Source organism: Mustelus asterias, chromosome 4 (assembly GCF_964213995.1).
Source record: "Mustelus asterias chromosome 4, sMusAst1.hap1.1, whole genome shotgun sequence".
NCBI classification, from domain to species: Eukaryota; Metazoa; Chordata; class Chondrichthyes; order Carcharhiniformes; family Triakidae; genus Mustelus; species Mustelus asterias.
The window spans coordinates 105,518,765-105,539,099 of record NC_135804.1 but is presented as its reverse complement, the minus strand read 5'-3'; the positions used below and the strand labels follow the sequence as shown (position 1 = coordinate 105,539,099).

General features: G+C 42.9%; 1 protein-coding gene across 1 annotated transcript in view; it reads right to left on the bottom strand.

The window, feature by feature from the left end:
- The window catches only part of xpnpep2 (X-prolyl aminopeptidase (aminopeptidase P) 2, membrane-bound), an 81,517-nt gene extending 62,475 nt beyond the window's left edge, over window positions 1-19,042 (bottom strand). The window contains exons 1-4 of the mRNA XM_078210359.1: window positions 18,943-19,042; window positions 7,854-7,939; window positions 2,895-3,005; window positions 760-823 (exon numbers count right to left, since the gene is read on the bottom strand). Coding sequence (XP_078066485.1) covers window positions 760-823; window positions 2,895-3,005; window positions 7,854-7,939; window positions 18,943-18,991 — 310 coding nt within the window. The 5' untranslated portion in view covers window positions 18,992-19,042. The remainder of the gene's footprint in view (window positions 1-759; window positions 824-2,894; window positions 3,006-7,853; window positions 7,940-18,942) is intronic.
- Window positions 19,043-20,335: the final 1,293 nt, after the last annotated feature.

Sequence of the window (20,335 nt, the reverse complement as noted above, 5' to 3'; positions counted from 1 at the left end):
ATGTTTTAAGCACCAGGCTGTGACATCGGGAGGTGATGGCGCAGTGATATTGTCACTGGACTAGTAATCCATAGACCCAGGGTAATGCTGTGGGGACCCAGGTTCAAATCCCACCATGGCAGATAGTGAAATTTGACTTCAATAAAAATCTGGAATTAAAAGCCTAATGATGACCATCAAACCATTATCAAATGTCATAAAAACCCACCTGGTTCACTAATGTCTTTTGGAGAAGGAAATTTGCTGTCCTTACCTGGGGTCGGACCTACATGTGACTCCAGACCCACAGCAATGTGGTTGACTCTTAAGTGTCTGCTGAAATGCAAACCACTCAGTTCAAGGCAATTAGTGATGGGCAATAAATGTTGGCCCAGTTAGTGACGTCCACATCCCATGAATGAATTACAAAAAGATCTTATGCAATGCATACTTGTCTACAAAAGTTGATTTTTTATTGGGCATGATTAAAGAAGAAGCCCAAATTGTAGTACCACCCATACCATTTAAATGTTCAAACCAAACAATAATTATTATCATTTGCGATTACTGAATTAAAAAAGAAGTATCCTAAACCATGACCATGAGGTCAAGCCTCCATGCATTCATGTCCTAGCTTGCATTTGACGTTGTACGTGGTTAGAAGCTGGCATGCGCTTGCATTTTGATCAGCATGTCCACTAGGAAAAAGATTAAAGCAACCCTTCCCTGAATGTTTGAGCATGCAGAATATTTTCCTTCTTTATTCCTTGTCAGTATTACCTGCGCTTCCAGTGAACCCTGTCATCCATGCTCTTCTTGCATCCCGTGGGGCGATGTACTCAGTCTGGAAAAACATCATGAATAGAATCTCAAACATCAGTCACCAGGAATCTGCTCAAGGATTCTTTCCAATTGGTTGCCACTACTGTGAAGATTGACATATATCTGACTTTCCACCAAAGTTCCAGCTGCCAATCAGGAGAACAACCAAGAAACTTCCATTGAATAGCTTTCGGAAAGCAGCATTCTACTGAAGAGAATCTTGCAAAGGCAAAATATGACAGATGCTGGAATTTGAAACAAAAACAGAAAATGCTGGAGAAACTCAGCAGATCAGACAGCATACATTTCTCAGGTAGTTCCCTAACAATCTGTACCTTTGTTCTGCCATTCACACATTCCAGTCACTTAATGGATGCTTTTAGTACCTTTCTCAGCCTCTATCATCACCATTTACATTCCCCTTGTCCAATTACAGCCCTCCCTCACACTCATAGTATAAACCTTGTCTGATTTTTTTTGCCTTTAGCTCTGACGAAGGGTTACACCAACTCAAAACGTTGGCTCTATTCTCTCTCCACAGATGCCGTCTGACCAGCTGAGTTTCTCCAGCACCTTCTGTTTTTGTCCCGTATTATTGTAAGTTGGAGACACATTATCTTGTTTTCTTATAGAAACCATTTTTATTTAGAATTATATTAATTAAATCATAAAATGTCAATAAGCAAGACCAGAATATGAATTATAGTGGAATATGCAGTATTAAATCTCCAAAGTTTGTTGATCTAACATTGCTGAAAATCTAACACAGCTCCTTGGAGTAGAACGTAAATCAGCGGTTCTTTTTCTTCAGTCGTGCGTTGTTTAGAAGTATGTCAGTGTTATAAAGAATGCAATAGCGTATCAGACATGATGCCACATTCTCTCTTAGCACCAGATGTGTATCAATTTAAGACACATTGCAGCAGGTCAATAATAACTCGAGTCACTAGTACCCAACCTGTATCAGCTTGGCAGCAGCACAGTGTCACTGACATCAATCTTCAATGATACATCTATATAAATTATCATCAGCAGCACTCCAGTATCAGACAAGAACCATTGTTAGAAACAAAAAATAGACCAGTGGTGCTTTATTAAGATGTGGTTCAGTAGTTAGTTTCACTGAGCTATATTAACAAATAAACCAGGAGTACTGATGTGTTATTCTGAAATGCTCCACAATTTGATTTGAACAGGCATATTTGAGAAGGAGAATTTAATTTCCATTGATGGGTTTGTTGAGCAGTAGTGATCTGTTTTTGTGATGTTCATTGTTGGATAAATGTTGCCCAGGACACCAGGGATAACTTCTCTGCTCTTCTTCAAAATAGCTTCCTGGGATCTTTACACACAACTGAGAGAGCAGAAGAGGCCTCCATTTAATTTCTTATCTACACTTCAGTATCCCCATGGCTTACATGGGGAATCACTTATTGACCACTCTGAAGAGCTCATTGAGTATGAGCTCCCTGGGGATTGGTAATTAACTAACTAGGTAGAGCTTGTATACCGAGCCCTATATAAAGCAGACCCCTGAGTGGGTCCATTATTCCTTTGTCCCATTTAGGACCTGTTGTGTTCACTACAAGCCTGTGGTTTTTGCTTTACTTTATTTTGTGCAACAAAGCACTGTTCCTTTCCAGACAACTCTTGGAGTTATTATAACCTCCACCATGCAGAACCACTTCTGCCTTGCACTGGATTATCAAGAGACTATGAACATACAACCATGTGACTCTGAGGAGAGAGTGCTTCCAACTGAGCCGTGGCTGACATTCCCTTGCAGTAGGATGTTCAGAATTATATAATTATCATAAATATTGTATGGCCTTTTGTTTTACATTTTTATTATGATAGAAATAAGGGATCCTTTTTTTTAAGTAACATCTAAAGTTTGCAAAGAGTAAAATACTGGTGAAAAGGATTTGAATTTTAAAAAATATTTTACAAGTCTTTTTTATTTTGATTGGTAGATATGGTCTCTGCTCAGATACCAATGTATGACATAGGAGACAGGCTGAAGTTGTTGAAGGAATTGTAAAGCCAGAGTCAATCATATGGAAATAAATAATTTAAAGAGTTTGTACACTCACCAAATGGGGGTCAGTGGCTGGGATCACATAGGCACTGATGTTTTGTAAAGCCATCAATACTCGGAGATCATTCAGACGTACCAAAGTGTGAGTTACGGTGGGAGGCAGATACTGAATATAAAAGAACACATATGATAAGTCTAATAGCTTTCTTTATTAAAACAGTCATGAACAGAATTTGTAAAATAATGTTTATTAGTCACAAGTAGGCTTACATTACACTGCAATGAAGTTACTGTGAAAATCTCCTAGTCGCCACACTCCGACGCCTGTTTGGGTACACTGAGGGCGAATTTAGCATAGCCAATGTACCTAATCTGCGCACCTTTCGGACTGTGGGTGGAAACTCCTGCAGACATGGGAAGAACATGCAGACTCTGTACAGACAGTAACCCAAGCCGTGAATCGAACCCGGGCCCTGATTTTGTGAGGCAGCTGTGCTAGCCACCGTGCCGCACCATATTGACTCTCCAAATTGAAATTATGGAATGTGACCAAAGGAATAAATTTAATGCTAAATATAAATTTTGAAATTTTAAGGCTATTACACGTTTTAATCTTTCTGTTTTTACCTTTCCTTGGATCAAAAGCTCTTTTGTTAATATGACTGTCTTTCCATCCTAATTGTTTCTCAACTGTCCCACACAGTGCTCTTGTTTGGTGTTTCCCAATAGGTTTTCAATGCTCACCAATCCTGTGGTGATCCCATCACCCTATCCACCACATATTACAAAGTGTATGCAAAGGATTAGGTGAATTTTGCAACCAGAGATAAAGTGGGATCAAGGGACAGAAATAAAGGTGAGTAATAGAAGGTTGTATTGTCACAGCAGCTCTGCTGAAGAGAAGTTTTAGTCATGGCAACTAATCACTACACAGCATCCAGATGTGGTGTAAAAATTTAAATATTTCAGCATGTTTTCACTTCCGTCAATGGGATCCTCGCCACTACATGCTTTGTAACTGGAGCAGGGCGACAGTTTTTTTTAATGGTTAAGGATTGTTTTCCCTGCCAGATTTTCTACTTGTTTTTGATGAGGCCACGGATTGTGTCATACAGATTTGGAACCCATCTTCAGTTGAATAGACTGCTACAGAATCCGAGTATCTATCTGATTAAAATCTCTCCTAATGAAGAGGATCAATTCGCCATATGTGGTGCGTGGCAAGCCTGGGCGACAACATTGCTCTAGTGGGTATGTGAAGCATTAGATGCAGAACAAAGCTGTAGAAGTGTTACAGACAGGGGCGGGAGAGACCTGAAACCCTTGTGCCCTCTCCCTTCCCTACACTTAGTGTGCTTTCTGAAAAGGGAGACGTCTGTCTGTTAGCCCTCCTAAGTGTGCAGTCAATTTGAACATGAGCAATAAACTTTAATGATTTAAAATAAGGTCCAATTTTTTATTTCTAACACTAAGGTCCTCAGCTGCACTTGACCCACAAGGCACAGATAACTAGTATTTGGTAATCAAGTAGAATTTATTAAACAGGATTTTACATATGCTTAGCAAGAAGCAGTGAAGACAACATAGAAGTTTCTGATCTCTCAAGATCCTAGGAATTCTTGGTGTTATCAATACAGGCAGTGTCCTTCTCTCTTTGTCTTTGAAGTGATGTTGAATTGTGTCCAGAAGAATCATACCCCAGAATCCATGGTATCACTGTGGCAACAAAGACTCAGAGGGGGGAATTTTCCCATCCAGCCTGCCGTGGGAGTTGTAGTGGGCGGGAACGGACCATACAAAGGTCCATTGAACTTGGGTGGGATTTTCCGGTTTTGGGGCAGGCGTGGCTGGAAAATCCCACCCAGCTGGAAAATTCCACCCAGAGACCAACTTTTATCCCTCAGTCTCTCATTCCTCCTTCCTTTTATTTAGAGATTGTCTGAATTCACCCCTCCAATTGGATCTAGAATCTAAATTGTCTTTTGTTGTCATGCCTCTGTAACTAGAACCAATAGACTAAAGACAAGTGTTCATCCCTTTCCCCAGGGCCCCTCAGAGTTTACATTCCACTACAAACAAATGCACATTTCCTTTCAGATACAAAGACACCATAAATAAAGTCACATTATCTTGTCAGTATATTTTAACCCAGGTCCCACAGACATTGCAAAATGAAGGTTTTCACTAGTACAGATCAATTAATGTAGTACACAGTCCGAAAACATGTGTTGGTTAGGTGCATTGGCCATGCTAAATGGCCTCAGTGTGCCCAAAAAGGTGACGGAGTGTGGCAACTAGGGGATTTTCACAATAGCTACATAACTTGTGACACTAATAAATACACTTAAAACTTAAACGTAAAACATGGGTTGTTTAAACATAATGGGCAGGTCTTACTGTGCAACCCGCCATGTGTCTTGGGGCAACGGGATGCGTGAATGGCTGGAAAGTTCCAACCAATGTCATTCTAAGGTCAGACTGCTTTTAGTCATTCTTTCAAACTGATTTTTAAAAAGACACTGTACCTAAATCTATAGCACTTATATTGCAGATTCTAAAAATTCCTAGAATTGTCAAAATCCGACAACTGGGTATAACAAGTCAAATCCTCTGTCTGTGAGTGAGTTAGCTAATTTCAGTAACGATCATTAGTCCAGCCGCCTGAGTCACAAATGCCAAGATTCCTGCCTTGATCATTCTCCACTGGTTCCTACTGAAAAGTGTATTATGATGGAATAGCTTGGACATGGAGAGTAGACACTTGTTTCAAAATTCTTTCATGGGTAGTGGCCGTCACTGGCAAGGTCAATATTTGTTGCCCATTTCCAATTGATCTCGAGAAGATGGTGGTGAGCTGCCTTCGTGGGTAAAAAGAGACATTAGTGTCTTTGGAACTGTATCCAAGGAGAGCCATTACAGATGAGAGAGGAAGGGGAGATAAAATGAAATAAAACATATCACAGTCCTGTGCTCTGTACAGATAGCCAAGATAGCTATTATTTTATGTAGTACTTTTAATTTTGGCATGTAAGCTTATTTCTTCCACTAATCCATTCACCCTTTGGACAAATTTGCCACATAACCCATCACATGTTTTACAATGGTGGGAAGCAGCCCGCCATTGGCCAACAGGGTGGGGGGGTTAGAGGTTAGTGTTTGTGAGGGATCCTCTGTGTTCATTTTGGGGGTTAGCTTTCTGTGTTGATTGGGATACCCTTTAAAGATGGCACCCCAATCTCTGTGGAGCCAACCTTGCCAGCTCCATCTGGTCTCGCCAGACTGATGGGAAAAACCGCGTCCACTCATTTTCTTTTCAGAGCGCCGGAAAATCTGGTCTAAAAACTCGGCTGACCAGCTGGAAGGTTACATACTGGTTTTCAGTCAAAGCCTGACAGGCTGAAAAAAAAATGGGAAATTGCACCCTGTGTTTGCATTGTGTACGTACAAAGTATAAATCATCAATAGCTGCTGCACCACGTTACATAGAAACAGCAAGAGGGGAAATAGTTGATTTGATTTTTGATTTGATTTATTATTGTCATTTGTATTAGTATACAGTGAAAAGTATTGTTTCTTGAGTGCTATACAGACAAAGCATACCATACATAGAGAAGGAAAGGAGTGCAGAATGTAGTGTTGCTGTGGTATATTCCCACAGTAGTTACTGTCATGAGTTAAAGGAATGTTGCACCTCGATAATGAAATCATTCTTCTCATCATATTTGTTTTATTTTTCACTTATACTTTCTCAGCAGCTTCTGATTTCTACAGAATTGTTACAGGTACAGCACTATTTGCTCTTTGCCTCGTGCTTCCTCTGTTTCTATTAATGTTCAAGCTAAGATTCATGAATAACTGATATCACCAGGACCTGAGGCTTCAACCTTTGCTTCATGTGGACATTAATGTGCAAATATTACATTAAAACAGCTTCAGTTTATTTTAGGAATTTTCAGACTGTCAATGTTTAAAGTTACGGGACATGTTTGGCTTACTACATTTAATTATTCTCCCATGCTCTCAACCACCCTTCCCCCGCCACCCACCCCTGCCATTCCCCTCTTACAAGCGTTTAGTCGGGATAATAATACAGGACGTTAACTTAGATGCCACTAATGTTGCTTGATGGCCAAATTGGTAAGAATTATAGTGAAGTGATATAGAATGGGACACTTCTCTCAAATAAATATCCCCATTAAGATCAGTAAAACTCAAATTTATAAAGGATTAGTTGACAATAGAAATGTTATTGAAAACGCCTGAGGAATTTTCCTTAAAGAAACCCTTTATACTATTGTGGAATATTTATTTTAGGAATTTTACATTCATGCTAGCTACTATTAAATAGTCTCAGTCAATATCATTGATATTCATTAAGGAGATAAGTATGAAACTAAGAAAGGCAGCTCAGGTCATCATATTGGTTTATTCCCTAGGTTTCATCCCAAAGGAAATGTAAACAAAACTCTACAATATTCTTCCATCCTCACATCACCACTAAGAAAGCCTAGACTGCTCCCCCCAGCCAATATTTCTTACTGGCCTAAGCACAAGGACCATTATATCTCTTGAAGTTTTAGATCATCTCAGTGTCTAGAATCATAGAATCATAATATTCATACAATGCCAAAAGAGGGCATTCGGCACATCAAGCCTGCACCGACCACAATCCCACCCAGGTTCTATCTCCAAACCCCACATTTTTATCCTGCAAGTCCCCTTGACACTGAGGGGCAATTTAGCATGGTCAATCAACCTAACTCACAGATCTTTGGAGTGTGGGAGGAAACCAGAGCACCCAGAGGAAACCCACGCAGACACGGGGAGAATGTACAAACTCCACACAGACAATCACCCAAGGCCGGAATTGAACCTGGCTCCCTGATGCTGTGAGGCAGCAGTACTCCCTCTACTAAATATCAGTTTCCAACAATCGCTAACATCTCAAATCTTATTCCTAACCAGCTCTAAGATAGTTCTATTTCCCCAAGTATCAATTATTTTAGCTACTTACGGGAGGGTTTGTTTTACAATCTCTTACGAGACCCACATTACTTTTATCCGATTGGAAAGGTTGACAGCTTGCCAGCTGCAGTAGACCTGGAATAACAAGAATCTCTGTTAAACGATGAATTACAAGTTACTCTCCCCTAGAATCAAGAGACAAGCTGGTTTAAAATATTAGAGCTGAATGTTGGGACATCAATCCTTAAGTCAGTAGGTGACTGAATGTGTAAATGATAAGACAATAATAAAGCTATAACAAAGTAAATTGTAAAACATTTATTTATATATTTAGTGGATGCATTCATTGACTGATTTATGACAATATACAAGCTGTCAGGGCAGAGTTGAATCTAAAATAATTTAATAAATTTTCTTGAGTCACAGAATGCCTCCTAAGGACAATAGTTCTGTTGTCCCTCTAAGCTTCTGGTAATGCAAGTGTTTAAAAGGTCAGCATCTGTAGTGGCCAAGAGTTTCAACTAGCAGAGGTAGGAAGAAGTGTTGGCAATGAAGAATGGGCCACTAAAGAACTACTTAAAATAATAGATTTATATTTTAAATTCCAGCAAAACTTTCAGGTGGCAGTCATTTGTAAAGAAAAAAAGAGCCTGAGAATATTTCTTGTAGTGCAACAGGAGCAATAAAGACCACAAGACAGGATAAAGTAACAGCACTGGATTGGAAAATGTTCCTCTCCTGTGGTGAGCCAGGAGTGTAGGTAAGAACTGGGACATTGTGTGAAGATGCCTTTTAAGAAGAATTTATTACCCGACACAGGAAATTTACACAAATGCACATTTATAATAAAAAGTAAAGGACTTTCACAGCTTCTTCCTTTGAACAGTATGGCGGAGACAGAGAGAAAAAAAGGACAAAAACTGCTCTCTGATACCTCTCAAGGGCTAAAGCTTAGAGCTATATTGGTGCCCTTATCTGAGGAAGGATGTCCTTGCTATAGAGGGAGTGCAGCGAAGGTTTACCGGGCTGGTTCCTAGCATGGCAGGTCTGTAATATGAGGAGAGACTATGTCGGTTAAGATTGTCTTCATTGGAGTTTAAAAGAGTGAGAGGGGATCTCATAGAAACTTATAAAATTCCAATAGGTTAGACAGAAAGAATGTACCCGGTGGTGGGGGAGTCCAAAACTAGGTGTCATAGTTTGACGATAAGGGATAAACCTTTTAGAACTGAGGTGAGGAGAAATTTTTTCACTCAGAGGGTGGTGAATGTGTGGAATTCACTACCATAGAAAGTAGTTGAGGCCAAAACGTTGTGTGATTTCAAGAAGACACTAGATATAGCTCCTGGGGCTAAAGGGATCAAGGTATATGGGGAGAAGGGGGGATCAGGATATTGAATTCCATGATCATAATGAATGGCAGAGCAGGCTTAAAGGGCCAAATGGCTTACTCCTGCTTCTTGTTTCTATATTTAAGTTACTGTAGCACTGACTGTTTTTGATTTACTGACTAAGTTTCATTGGAAAATATTACATACCAATGTGACAGTTGAGTGTGAATTCATTCAAAATGGGAAATCTCATAAGCCATACATAGTCAACCTTCCATAGAAATGCACATCTAGTCAAGAATAAATACAGAATTGAAGGAATTTGAAGCAAGATTAGAGAATAGAGAAAAATTAAATGAGGGCAAAGGGGGAACTGCAACACTGGAGGCCAGAATATATGTGAAGGAGAAAGTAAATTATGGTTACAAGCCACATGAAGAAGCCACATGCAGACAAGTAAGAAAATAAAGATAAGCCAGAGAGCACTTAAATGTGTAATGATACAGGGAAGATTCAAAAGGTTCAGGGAGATCATTAAAGCGAGTGAAGGCCTTAAGGCACTAATGGAACCAGTGAAATCAGTATGGCAAGACTAGTTAGTCAGTTAAGGACAGCAGATTTCCTTCCCTAAGGGACATTAGTGAACCAGATGGGTTTTTCCAACAATTGACAATAGATTCATGGTCATAAGTAGATTCTTAATTCCAGATAATTTTTTTTTATTGAATTCAATTTCCACCATCTGCCATGGCTGAATTGGAATCCAGGTCCCCAGAACATTAGCTGAATTTCTGGATTAATAGCTGAGCAATAATACCACTAGGCCATCGCCTACTCAAGGGGAAGATTGAGAGTTATTGTTCCTACATATTGTTATTAGAAGGTCCATTAACAGAGTCAACTGCATTTATCGAAAATAAAGTTCACTGTAAGAACTGAGGTGTGGGAAAAGGAAGCAAGCTAGTGAATGGGGAAAGATTCCATTGCAGCATTGTTGTGAAAAGCTGTCCATTTTTGGGGGAAGTGACAGCTACAGACCAAAGTCAAACACAAGAGCTGTGTCAAATGAAAAAGCTGAATAACCAGATTTTAGACCCTTGGCCCTTTCTTATCTTCTCAATCTTTACAAAGTTACTATCTTGCAGAAACTCTGCTTCACCATAAAACAGAACAAGCAAAAGATTTATAACAGTGGTAAAAGTAGTTTATGGTTGTCTTAAATTGATTCATTGATCATTATTGCTTGATAGCTTGTCCAACACTGTAGGATTTATGGAACACGCAAGAATGGGAAACCTGCTGTCTGGGTGATTTAATTCAGGGGGCGCTGTAATTTTTATTTTTCCAAAAGCAGTGTAAGATGCAGAGATTAAGTCAGTGGTGTGTTTGTGGCATGCCAATCCTCATGCCATTCTGCAGAAAGCTCCCAGTTGTAATATATTTGTAGATGTTTGGCAGCATAGAACTTGAGTGTTGCTGAAAAAGGGAGGCATGTTAAAGCTTTTTGTCATGCACTCATCAGGCCACTTTGCAAGAATACCAATGTAAGTGGAACACAATCTATACTGTGAGAAGATAATGCTGATTGGTAGAGACATTGCCATTGAAAAAGCACCAACTGATGTTGACTGACAGATAAGTGTCAAGCATTGTTTAAAAGTTAAACCTGATTGATCGAAGCATTGTTCTAAGGAACAAATTAGCAAATGGCTGTTAGTTATTTTGTTTAGCTCTAACAGATGCAATGTGAGTCTGCCTGCAAAGAACAGGGCCCTGGGTATTAAAGCCATAGCTTCCAATACGTACAAATGATTGCAAGATGTCCTGATGAATGCATGACTAAATGCTTCAACATGCCTTCTTTTTCAGCAACACCACACTGTGAACCTGACAATCCTAAATTGGTTGTCAGTGTCAATCTTAGTACACGGAGGATTATTAAGTAAATGGTGTCTAATCGCAGAATCACATCTAATGTTGGGCATTGTGCTGGCAGGGCTTGAGCTGGTATCAACAATAATGTACATATTGTGTTCTCTAAACCACAGTATCTGCTAGGAAATGTTGTATGACCAATTCTAACTTATGGGCATTGGATCATCAGCTGCGAGAGATGACCTACAGCCTAACCAAACAACAGTCTGACACAATTGTACATTTAGAATCATGTCTGTTAACTAAAATCGTGGATTCATCCATTGCAATTCTTTGATATGTCCTGTTCCAAGAGTATGGTGGAATACAATCAGATTGCTTGTTCGTACGTCTTCAATATAGGCTGTGAATCTTAGGAACTCTTATGGCTTCAGGTCAAAGGTGGCCACTTACTGGCCTTCCTAAACTGACAGATCTGTACCCCTCCACATTGAACACTGCTTGAGGAGGTTCTGAAGGAAGCAAGGGTATAGAATACATCCTGGGTGGATCTTCAATGTTCATCTCCAAACATGTTGGATATTACCATGATTAACAGAGATGGCATTTCTTAAAGGGCATAGTTGCCAAACAGAGCATATAGCAGGCAGGTAATAAGAGAACTAATTTTCCATGATAGCATTGGTAAGACTGATCACCGCACCCTCCATCATGCATTTTGGAAAACTGCTGTGCTAAACAGACCTAGCAGCCCAAAAACAGTACATGCATGAGATACTTCAGGCTATTAGCAACAGCAGAATTTATACTAACACAATCACTAAACCCATGGTTCTATACTTTCCTCACTCCTTCACCAGCATCAAACCAGTTTGCCAAATCTGGTTCAATGTAGATAGTGTGCCGGGATTGCGAGGCACAGAATTGGTAAAGTCGCTGGCCTGGATCTCCATCCCCAAGTTGGGGTAGTTGGAGTCAGGAGAATTCCTGGCTCAGTCCGTTCCCTTCAGGAGAAAGTGCTTGCAAAGGTGAGATCTTCATTGCTGAGGGGCGGGCTCGAGTGAGGACAGCCAGCACAGGGGCTGCTGGATACTGTTTGAAAGGCCCACCTCAGTGCAGTGGAATTTTGCCCCAAATATAATAAAAACACAAAGGCCCTCCAGTCCTCCAACCTCACACTCCCTCATCCTCCAAACACCCCCCCACCCCCCCATGCCTTATTCATAGAACATAGAACAGTACAGCACAGAACAGGCCCTTTGGCCCACGATGTTGTGCCGAGCTTTATCTGAAACCAAGATCAAGCTATCCCACTCACTATCATCCTGGTGTGCTCCATGTGCCTATCCAATAACCGCTTAAATGTTCCTAAAGTGTCTGACTCCACTATCACTGCAGGCAGTCCATTCCACACCCCAACCTACCTCTGATATCCTTCCTATATCTCCCACCATGAACCCTTTAGTTATGCCCTCTTGTAATAGCTCCATCCACCCGAGGAAATAGTCTTTGAACGTTCACTCTATCTATCCCCTTCATCATTTTATAAACCTCTATTAAGTCTCCCCTCAGCCTCCTCCGCTCCAGAGAGAACAGCCCTAGCTCCCTCAACCTTTCCTCATAAGACCTACCCTCCAAACCAGGCAGCATCCTGGTAAATCTCCTCTGCACTCTTTCCAGCGCTTCCACATCCTTCTTATAGTGAGGTGACCAGAACTGCACACAATATTCCAAATGAGGTCTCACCAAGGTCCTGTACAGTTGCAGCATAATCCCACGGCTCTTAAACTCCAACCCCCTGTTAGTAAAAGCTAACACACTATAGGCCTTCTTCACAGCTCTATCCACTTGAGTGGCAACCTTTAGAGATCTGTGGATATGGACCCCAAGACCTCTCTGTTCCGCCACAGTCTTCAGAACCCTACCTTTGACCCTGTAATCCACATTTAAATTAGTCCTACCAAAATGAATCACCTCACATTTATCAGGGTTAAACTCCATTTGCCATTTTTCAGCCCAGCTTTGCATCCTATCTATGTCTCTTTGCAGCCTACAACAGCCCTCCACCTCATCCACTACTCCACCAATCTTGGTGTCATCAGCAAATTTACTGATCCACCCTTCAGCCCCCTCCTCTAAGTCATTAATAAAAATCACAAAGAGCAGAGGACCAAGCACTGATCCCTGTGGCACTCTGCTAGCAACCTGCCTCCAGTCCGAAAATTTTCCATCCACCACCACCCTCTGTCTTCGATCAGATAGCCAGTTATCTATCCAATCTGCCAACTTTCCCTCTATCCCACACCTCCTTACTTTCGTCATAAGCCAACCATGGGGGACCTTATCAAACGCCTTACTAAAATCCATGTATATGACATCAACTGCCCTACCTTCATCAACACACTTAGTTACCTCCTCAAAAAATTCAATCAAATTTGTGAGGCACGACTTGCCCTTCACGAATCCATGCTGACTATCCCGGATTAATCCGCATCCTTCTAAATGGTGGTAAATCCCATCCCTAAGGACCTTTTCCATCAATTTACCAACCACCGAAGTAAGACTAACCGGTCTATAATTACCAGGGTCATTTCTATTCCCTTTCTTAAACAGAGGAACAACATTCGCCACTCTCCAGTCCTCTGGCACCATCCCCGTGGACAGTGAGGACCCAAAGATCAAAGCCAAAGGCTCTGCAATCTCATCCCATGCCTCCCAAAGAATCCTAGGATATATTTCATCAGGCCCAGGGAACTTATCGACCTTCAGTTTATTCAAAACTGCCAGTACATCCTCCCTCTGAACAACTATTTCCTCCAGCCTATTAGCCTGTAACACTTTCTCTTCCTCAAAAACATGGCCCCTCTCCTTGGTGAACACTGAAGAAAAGTATTCATTCATCACCTCGCCTATCTCTACTGACTCCATACACAAGTTCCCACTACTGTCCTTGACTGGCCTAACCTCACCCTGGTCATTCTTTTATTCCTCACGTAAGAGTAAAAATCCTTGGGGTTTTCCTTGATCCAACCCGCCAAGGACTTCTCATGTCCCCTCCTAGCTCTCCTAAGCCCCTTTTTCAGCTCGTTCCTTGCTAACTTGTAACCCTCAATCGAGCCATCTGAACCTTGTTTCCTCATCCCTACATAAGCTTCCCTCTTCCTTTTCACAAGACATTCCACCTCTTTCGTGAACCATGGTTCCCTCACTCGGCCATTTCCTCCCTGCCTGACAGGGACCTACCTATCAAGGACACCCAGTATTTGTTCCTTGAAAAAGTTCCACTTTTCATTAGTGCCTTTCCCTGACAGTTTCTGTTCCCATCTTATGCCCCCTAATTCTTGCCTAATCGCATCATAATTACCTCTCCCCCAATTGTAAACCTTGCCCTGCCATACGGCCCTATCCCTCTCCATTGCAATAACAAAAGACACCGAATTGTGGTCACTATCTCCAAAGTGCTCTCCCACAACCAAATCTAACACTTGGCCCGGTTCATTTCCCAGTACCAAATCCAATGTGGCCTCGCCTCTTGTCGGCCTATCCACATATTGTGTCAGGAAACCTTCCTGCACACTGCACGAAAACTGCCCCATCCGAACTATTTGACCTACAAAGGTTCCAATCAATATTTGGAAAGTTAAAGTCCCCCATGACAACTACCCTGTGAGCCCCACACATATCCATAATCTGCTTCTGCTTAGCAATTTCTTCCTCCACATCTCTATTACTATTTGGGGGCCTATAGTAAACTCCTAACAACGTGACCGCCTCTTTCCTATTTCTAACTTCAGCCCATATTACCTCAGTGTGCAGATCCCCCTCGAAGTGCCTTTCCGCAGCCGTTAGACTATCCTTGATTAACAATGCCACTCCTCCACCTCTTTTACCAGCTTCCCTACACTTACTGAAACATCTATACCCCGGAACGTCCAACAACCATTCCTGTCCTTGTTCTACCCACGTTTCCGTAATGGCCACAACATCGTAGTCCCAAGTACCAATCCACGCCCCAAGTTCATCTACTTTGTTCTGGATGCTCCTTGCATTGAAGTAGACACACTTCAACCCACCTTCCTGTCTACCGGTACCCACCCTTGACCTTGATACCTTCCCCAGTACCTCACCACCCTCAACACTGACTTCTGGACTACAACTCCTTTTCCCACTCCCCTGACAAATTAGTTTAAACCCCCCTGAAGAGTCGTAGCAAATTTCCCTCCCAGGATATTCATGCCTGATGGTTCCTCATTCCCCTCTAAACCAAGCGATGGCACTACCATGCCCATTGACCCACTGTACACATTCAAGAATCAATGGACCCGATGGTATATAATAATATCTATTAAAAAAAACTAAAAAAGGTCATCCACTCTCAGCTTCCTCTTATGTTGTAAAAATGCCTTCATTGCAAAGTGTCAATCATCCTGGCCCTTTAAAGTATCAAAACCACAAATCCTTGACATCAGATAAAAGCAAATTACTGCAGACGCTGGAATCTGAAACCAAATGAACAAATGCTGGAAAATCTCATCAGGTCTGGCAGCATCTGTAAGGAGAGAAAAGAACTGACGTTTCGAGTCCAGATGACCCTTTGTCAAAGCTACAAAGCTAACCCTTGACATCACTTTGCAAACATTGTGGGTGAAATCTTATCAAAAAATGGCAGAGCATTGGTTCTGGTGTGAAAAATGGAGTGCTTCCATCCAACGGAGCCAGTGTATTTTCAGGATCATTAGTACTAATTTTTCTTCCCTTGTGTTGCGCACTGCTCCAGCAATGCATAGCCTCTGATTCATCCACCATGTAACATTTTAACTGCTGCAAGATTTGGGGAACTCCATATAAATAGCTCCCAAGCACTCTGCAGCACTTGCTCCACAATGATTGCAGGAGATGGCAGCCAAGAAGTCCGCACCAGACTACTCAATGGAGTGACACAGAGGCAGGAAACCCTATACCCACGCTCCAGGAGACGGCCATCCAGCAGTGTGACCACCCCCACCTGGAATGCAGTGGCAGCCCTGGTCAGTGTGAATGCACTCCAGAAGAGGACGGAGCAGCAATGACGGAGGAAGATCAATAACCTCCTTTGCTCAGCCAGGGAAAACAAACCACCCCCTTTATGGACTCTCTATGGACCTCCTCACACACCCTTCACACCCCCAACCCTTTCTCGTACTCAGCCACCTTGGCCTTTGCCAACAGCAGGCACCAGGTTCCCTTCTCTCTCCCACAGCAGGCGGAGGTAGGGATGTCCCAGGGAACCGGCACTCGGAGGGATGCCAAAGCCCAGGACTCTCCTGAGTCCCTTGCTGATGATGTGTCCCTGGACCCAGTATTCCCACAACTGCTGACAGAGTCTCAAATATCAGGAAGGGATGACAACAGCCCTCCTCGGAGTGCACGTCCAATTGGAGGAGTCCAATCGCCTTCTATCCAAGGAGATGATGCTGTCACTGTGGAGCACCAAGGCCAAAATTGCGAGAGTGGTGTATGCAGTGAATCACCTTGGTGCAGGACATGCACTCCATGGCAGGAGATGTCCACGTCATGGTGCAAGGCTTTGACTGCATGGTGCAGGCACTGGTGGGAATCCACGTGTATCAGCACCAGAGGACAGCGAGGTTTCTGGATCTCACTCTAGCTGCCCCTCCATCCATGGAGGAGCATAGGGGCCCCCGGGAAACCCAAAAGGAAAAGGATCAGCAGGAGTGCAGCCCGGGGCCCTCCAGCCAAAGCACCCTAGGCATCTCCAGCCTATCTGATACCTGTGAATGACATGGCTCCAGCGCCTGACACCAAGGAGGGTAGTAGTCCAACATCCGTGCTGCCCAATAGCAGGCCTGGACCTCAAGGTCCCAGCCCCCCAGGGGACACCCACTAGGTCATCTCAGCAAAAGGGTGCGTAAGTTAGCAAATCACCTCAACCTCAGCTGTGGATCCAGGGGAGACGCCCAGATGTAGTCAGAGGGTCAGGAAGATTTGGAGGGCACAGCTGAATATGGGCACTATTGCAATAAGGTCACTACTTTGCTCTGAATGTTTATCAATAAATTTCAGTCTGTTCACCCACAGAGCCTCCAACCTATCTGTTCAAGCTACCAAGCTTGGGGATACCACCATTCTCAGCTGGTACCTCAGCCCTGTGGAATGTGAGAATGGCAGTGCTATGTTCCTGCCTTTCTCTTGCCAGCCCCCAATGTGGAAGGGCACTCCCTCAGCTGTGATATGTACAGGAAACCAGGAAGGAGGACACAGGAAGCGCTGTCTTCATATCAACCTTCACAGCCCCTTTAGAATAAGGGGCGTCCCAACATGAAGGGTGGAGAAGGCCTGCAAGTGACCACTCCCAATCCTTCTCCCTGAAATGGGATTCTGGACCCCCACCCCCGGCCCCGAGTTGAACCTATCTGTCTCACAAATCCTCTCCAGAGCCCCCTGCGCAGTGCACACAATGGTGGGTGCTGGCTGAGCACTCACCTCCAAAATCCCCCTTGGAGGTGAAGGCACCAGGTTCACGCTTGGGTAAACCTGTTGTAAATGGTGCCAGCATGATGTCACGCCGGCGCCCGCTGAATATCCGGTGAGGGGGGAGGTCCCGGAGAGATTGCTTGCTAATGACATGCTAATGTATTAAAATTAGCTCTCATAGTTGTGACACTCACATTGAACTAACATAGGCATTGCTGCTTGTAGCAAGTAATATTCGTGCCACACGTGCCAGGCAATGACCATCTCCAACAAGAGAGAATCTAACCATTGCCCCTTGATATTCAAAGGCATTACCATCGCTGAATCCCTCATTATCAACATCCTGGTCATTATCATTGACCAGAAACTAAACTGGACTAGCCAGATAAATACTATGGCTATGAGAACAGGTCAAACGCTGGGAATCCTGTGGGAAGTAACTCAACTTCTAACTCCACATAACCTGTGCACCAACTACAAGCCACAAGTCAGGGGTGTGATGGAATACTCTCCCCTTGCCTGGATTGGTGCAGCTCCAACAAAACTCAAGAAACTTTACACCATCAACAGGTTAGTGGGTAGTTCAGGGAAAGGCTGACTGACATGTTCTTAGGATGGGCAAAATAACTACAGCCTGTCGGATTCTGCCACGTTCTGACGACAAATCACAAAAGACACTGTAGCACAATGCTAGGAGAGAGTTCAACCCAATCTATCCAAGTGAAATAACAACTAGCCATACAATATTGAAACACACAAAGACAATCCTAATTACTCTGACAGATAGTTTAAAAGCATCATAACACTTCAAAGCTTACCAAAATGTTGTTCATAGAATCATAGAATTCCTACAGTGCAGAAGGAGGCCATTCAGCCCATCAAGTCTGCATCAACACATCTTTTTATCTTACCCAGGCTCTAACCCTGTAATGCCACGTATTTACCCCACTAATCCCCCTAACCTACACAAGGCAGGATACTAAGGGACAATTTAACATAGCCAATCCACCTAACCTGCACATCTTTCGGACTGTGGGAGGAAACTGGAGCACCCAGAGGAAACCCACGCAGACACAGGGAGAACATGCAAACTCCACACAGTCGGTCGAACCTGGGTCCCTGGCGCTGTGAGGCAGTAGTGTTATTGCTTTACTGTTCTCTCTCTTCAATGAGGAACAATCAGCAAATGTGTCACAAGGACATTTTGCAGCTTTTTAATTTTAAAGAACTGCAATATCTTTGGCTAATTATGGCAAGCTTCATTTCAAATATTTGGTAAATTAGTGATGAAGGACTAAAATGGAATGGGCTACTTGAATATTTTCTGGATCCCAATTCTTAGTCACTTTGATTCAGTGACGAATAAAAAAATGAAGAAATCAAAGTTGAAAAATATTGTCAAAATTGAAAAAAAACATTGCCATTCAGCTTTAAGACAAAATGAATCAATTTATTCACCTTCTAGACCCAGAAGCCATGTCCAGACAGCAACGCAGAAAAATCTCATATTCCAAACGTGAGTCTGCTATGTGGAACAGTGGATTCAACATAGCCAACTGAAAAAAAAACTTGAATCAGCCAAATCTTAACAAGCTTTATCAAGGTCACAGGGTTATATTCTTGTCACATGATGAACAAATACATGTTCTTAAACTATGTGTCATTGGATCTTTATGGCAGAACAGGAATTGTAGATAGGTTCTCTGTGTATTAAGTTGAGAAAAAGATTGAGTATATTGGTGGAAAGACTGCTACAAAACAGTAGTTGTGTGCAGGAGGTTGGCCATGGGGGGTCATAAGGCTAAACAAGTTGTCTTACAACATATTTCTATCTGCATCATTCTAAGGTGCTTATTTAATCTAAATATATTCGAACAGGACAGAGAGGAATTGAGTGAGAAGATGTTAACTGATGCAATAAAAATAGCACAGAGGATAAGATCAGCTGACAAAAGAATTACACCGAGATCTTTGAGACAGAATTCCTAGGTTAAGTATTAATCCATTTTCTCCTCTCAGGGCAATGTGAACAGAGTGGTGGTTAAGGTGAAAATACCAGTGTGCAGCTCACAGGCTGCACTACCAGCTTTTCTCTCTGGATAATCGAGCACTCTGTGCAGACATAAACTAGAGACGTGACGCATACTGTCACGCCATCAGAGTGGGTCAGGAGAAAGCCAGCAGTCAGAAACCTGAGATATGGCACACTGATTTCCGATAGGCACACAGGAAACTCCACATATGCAAAAGGGGACCCCCCCCACTACAGACATGGGGCCCTTACCATGGACACAGGGAACTCCCCCCACACGTACAAAGAGACCTTCCCCCATGGAGCTTTCCAGAACTGCCTCCCCCTCTGCCACCTCCCCCAGCACTAGGCCCTGGCATGGCCTGCTGGCACTGCCCTCCTATGGAAAATGACAGTGGGCACTGTAAAGTGGTACTGTTAGGGAGCCAGGGGGCAGTGCAAGGGTGCCAGGAGACAATGCCAGAGTACTGCCCAGACATGTCTCTCCCTCAGGGCTATACTTACCAGTGCGCCCCCAAAGGGCTCCTGGTTCCTGTTTCTAGCTGTAAACCTTACTGATGTGATGTCACGTTGGTGAGGGGGAATTCCACATGTGGGGGGCTAATACGGTGGGGAAGCCTGCTAATTATATTGAAATGTATTTAAATGAGGTTTCCTGATCTTCTTGGGTGGGGACCTCATTATGTCACCAGTGGGTGGCAAGGAGAATCAGAAACTGCGATCCCGCCGGTGAGGTTCTCATTTTCTGAGTCTCGTGATATTTTGCACCCACATTGCTGTTCACGCTCAGGGCAAACGCGGGCACAAAATTGCGGCATA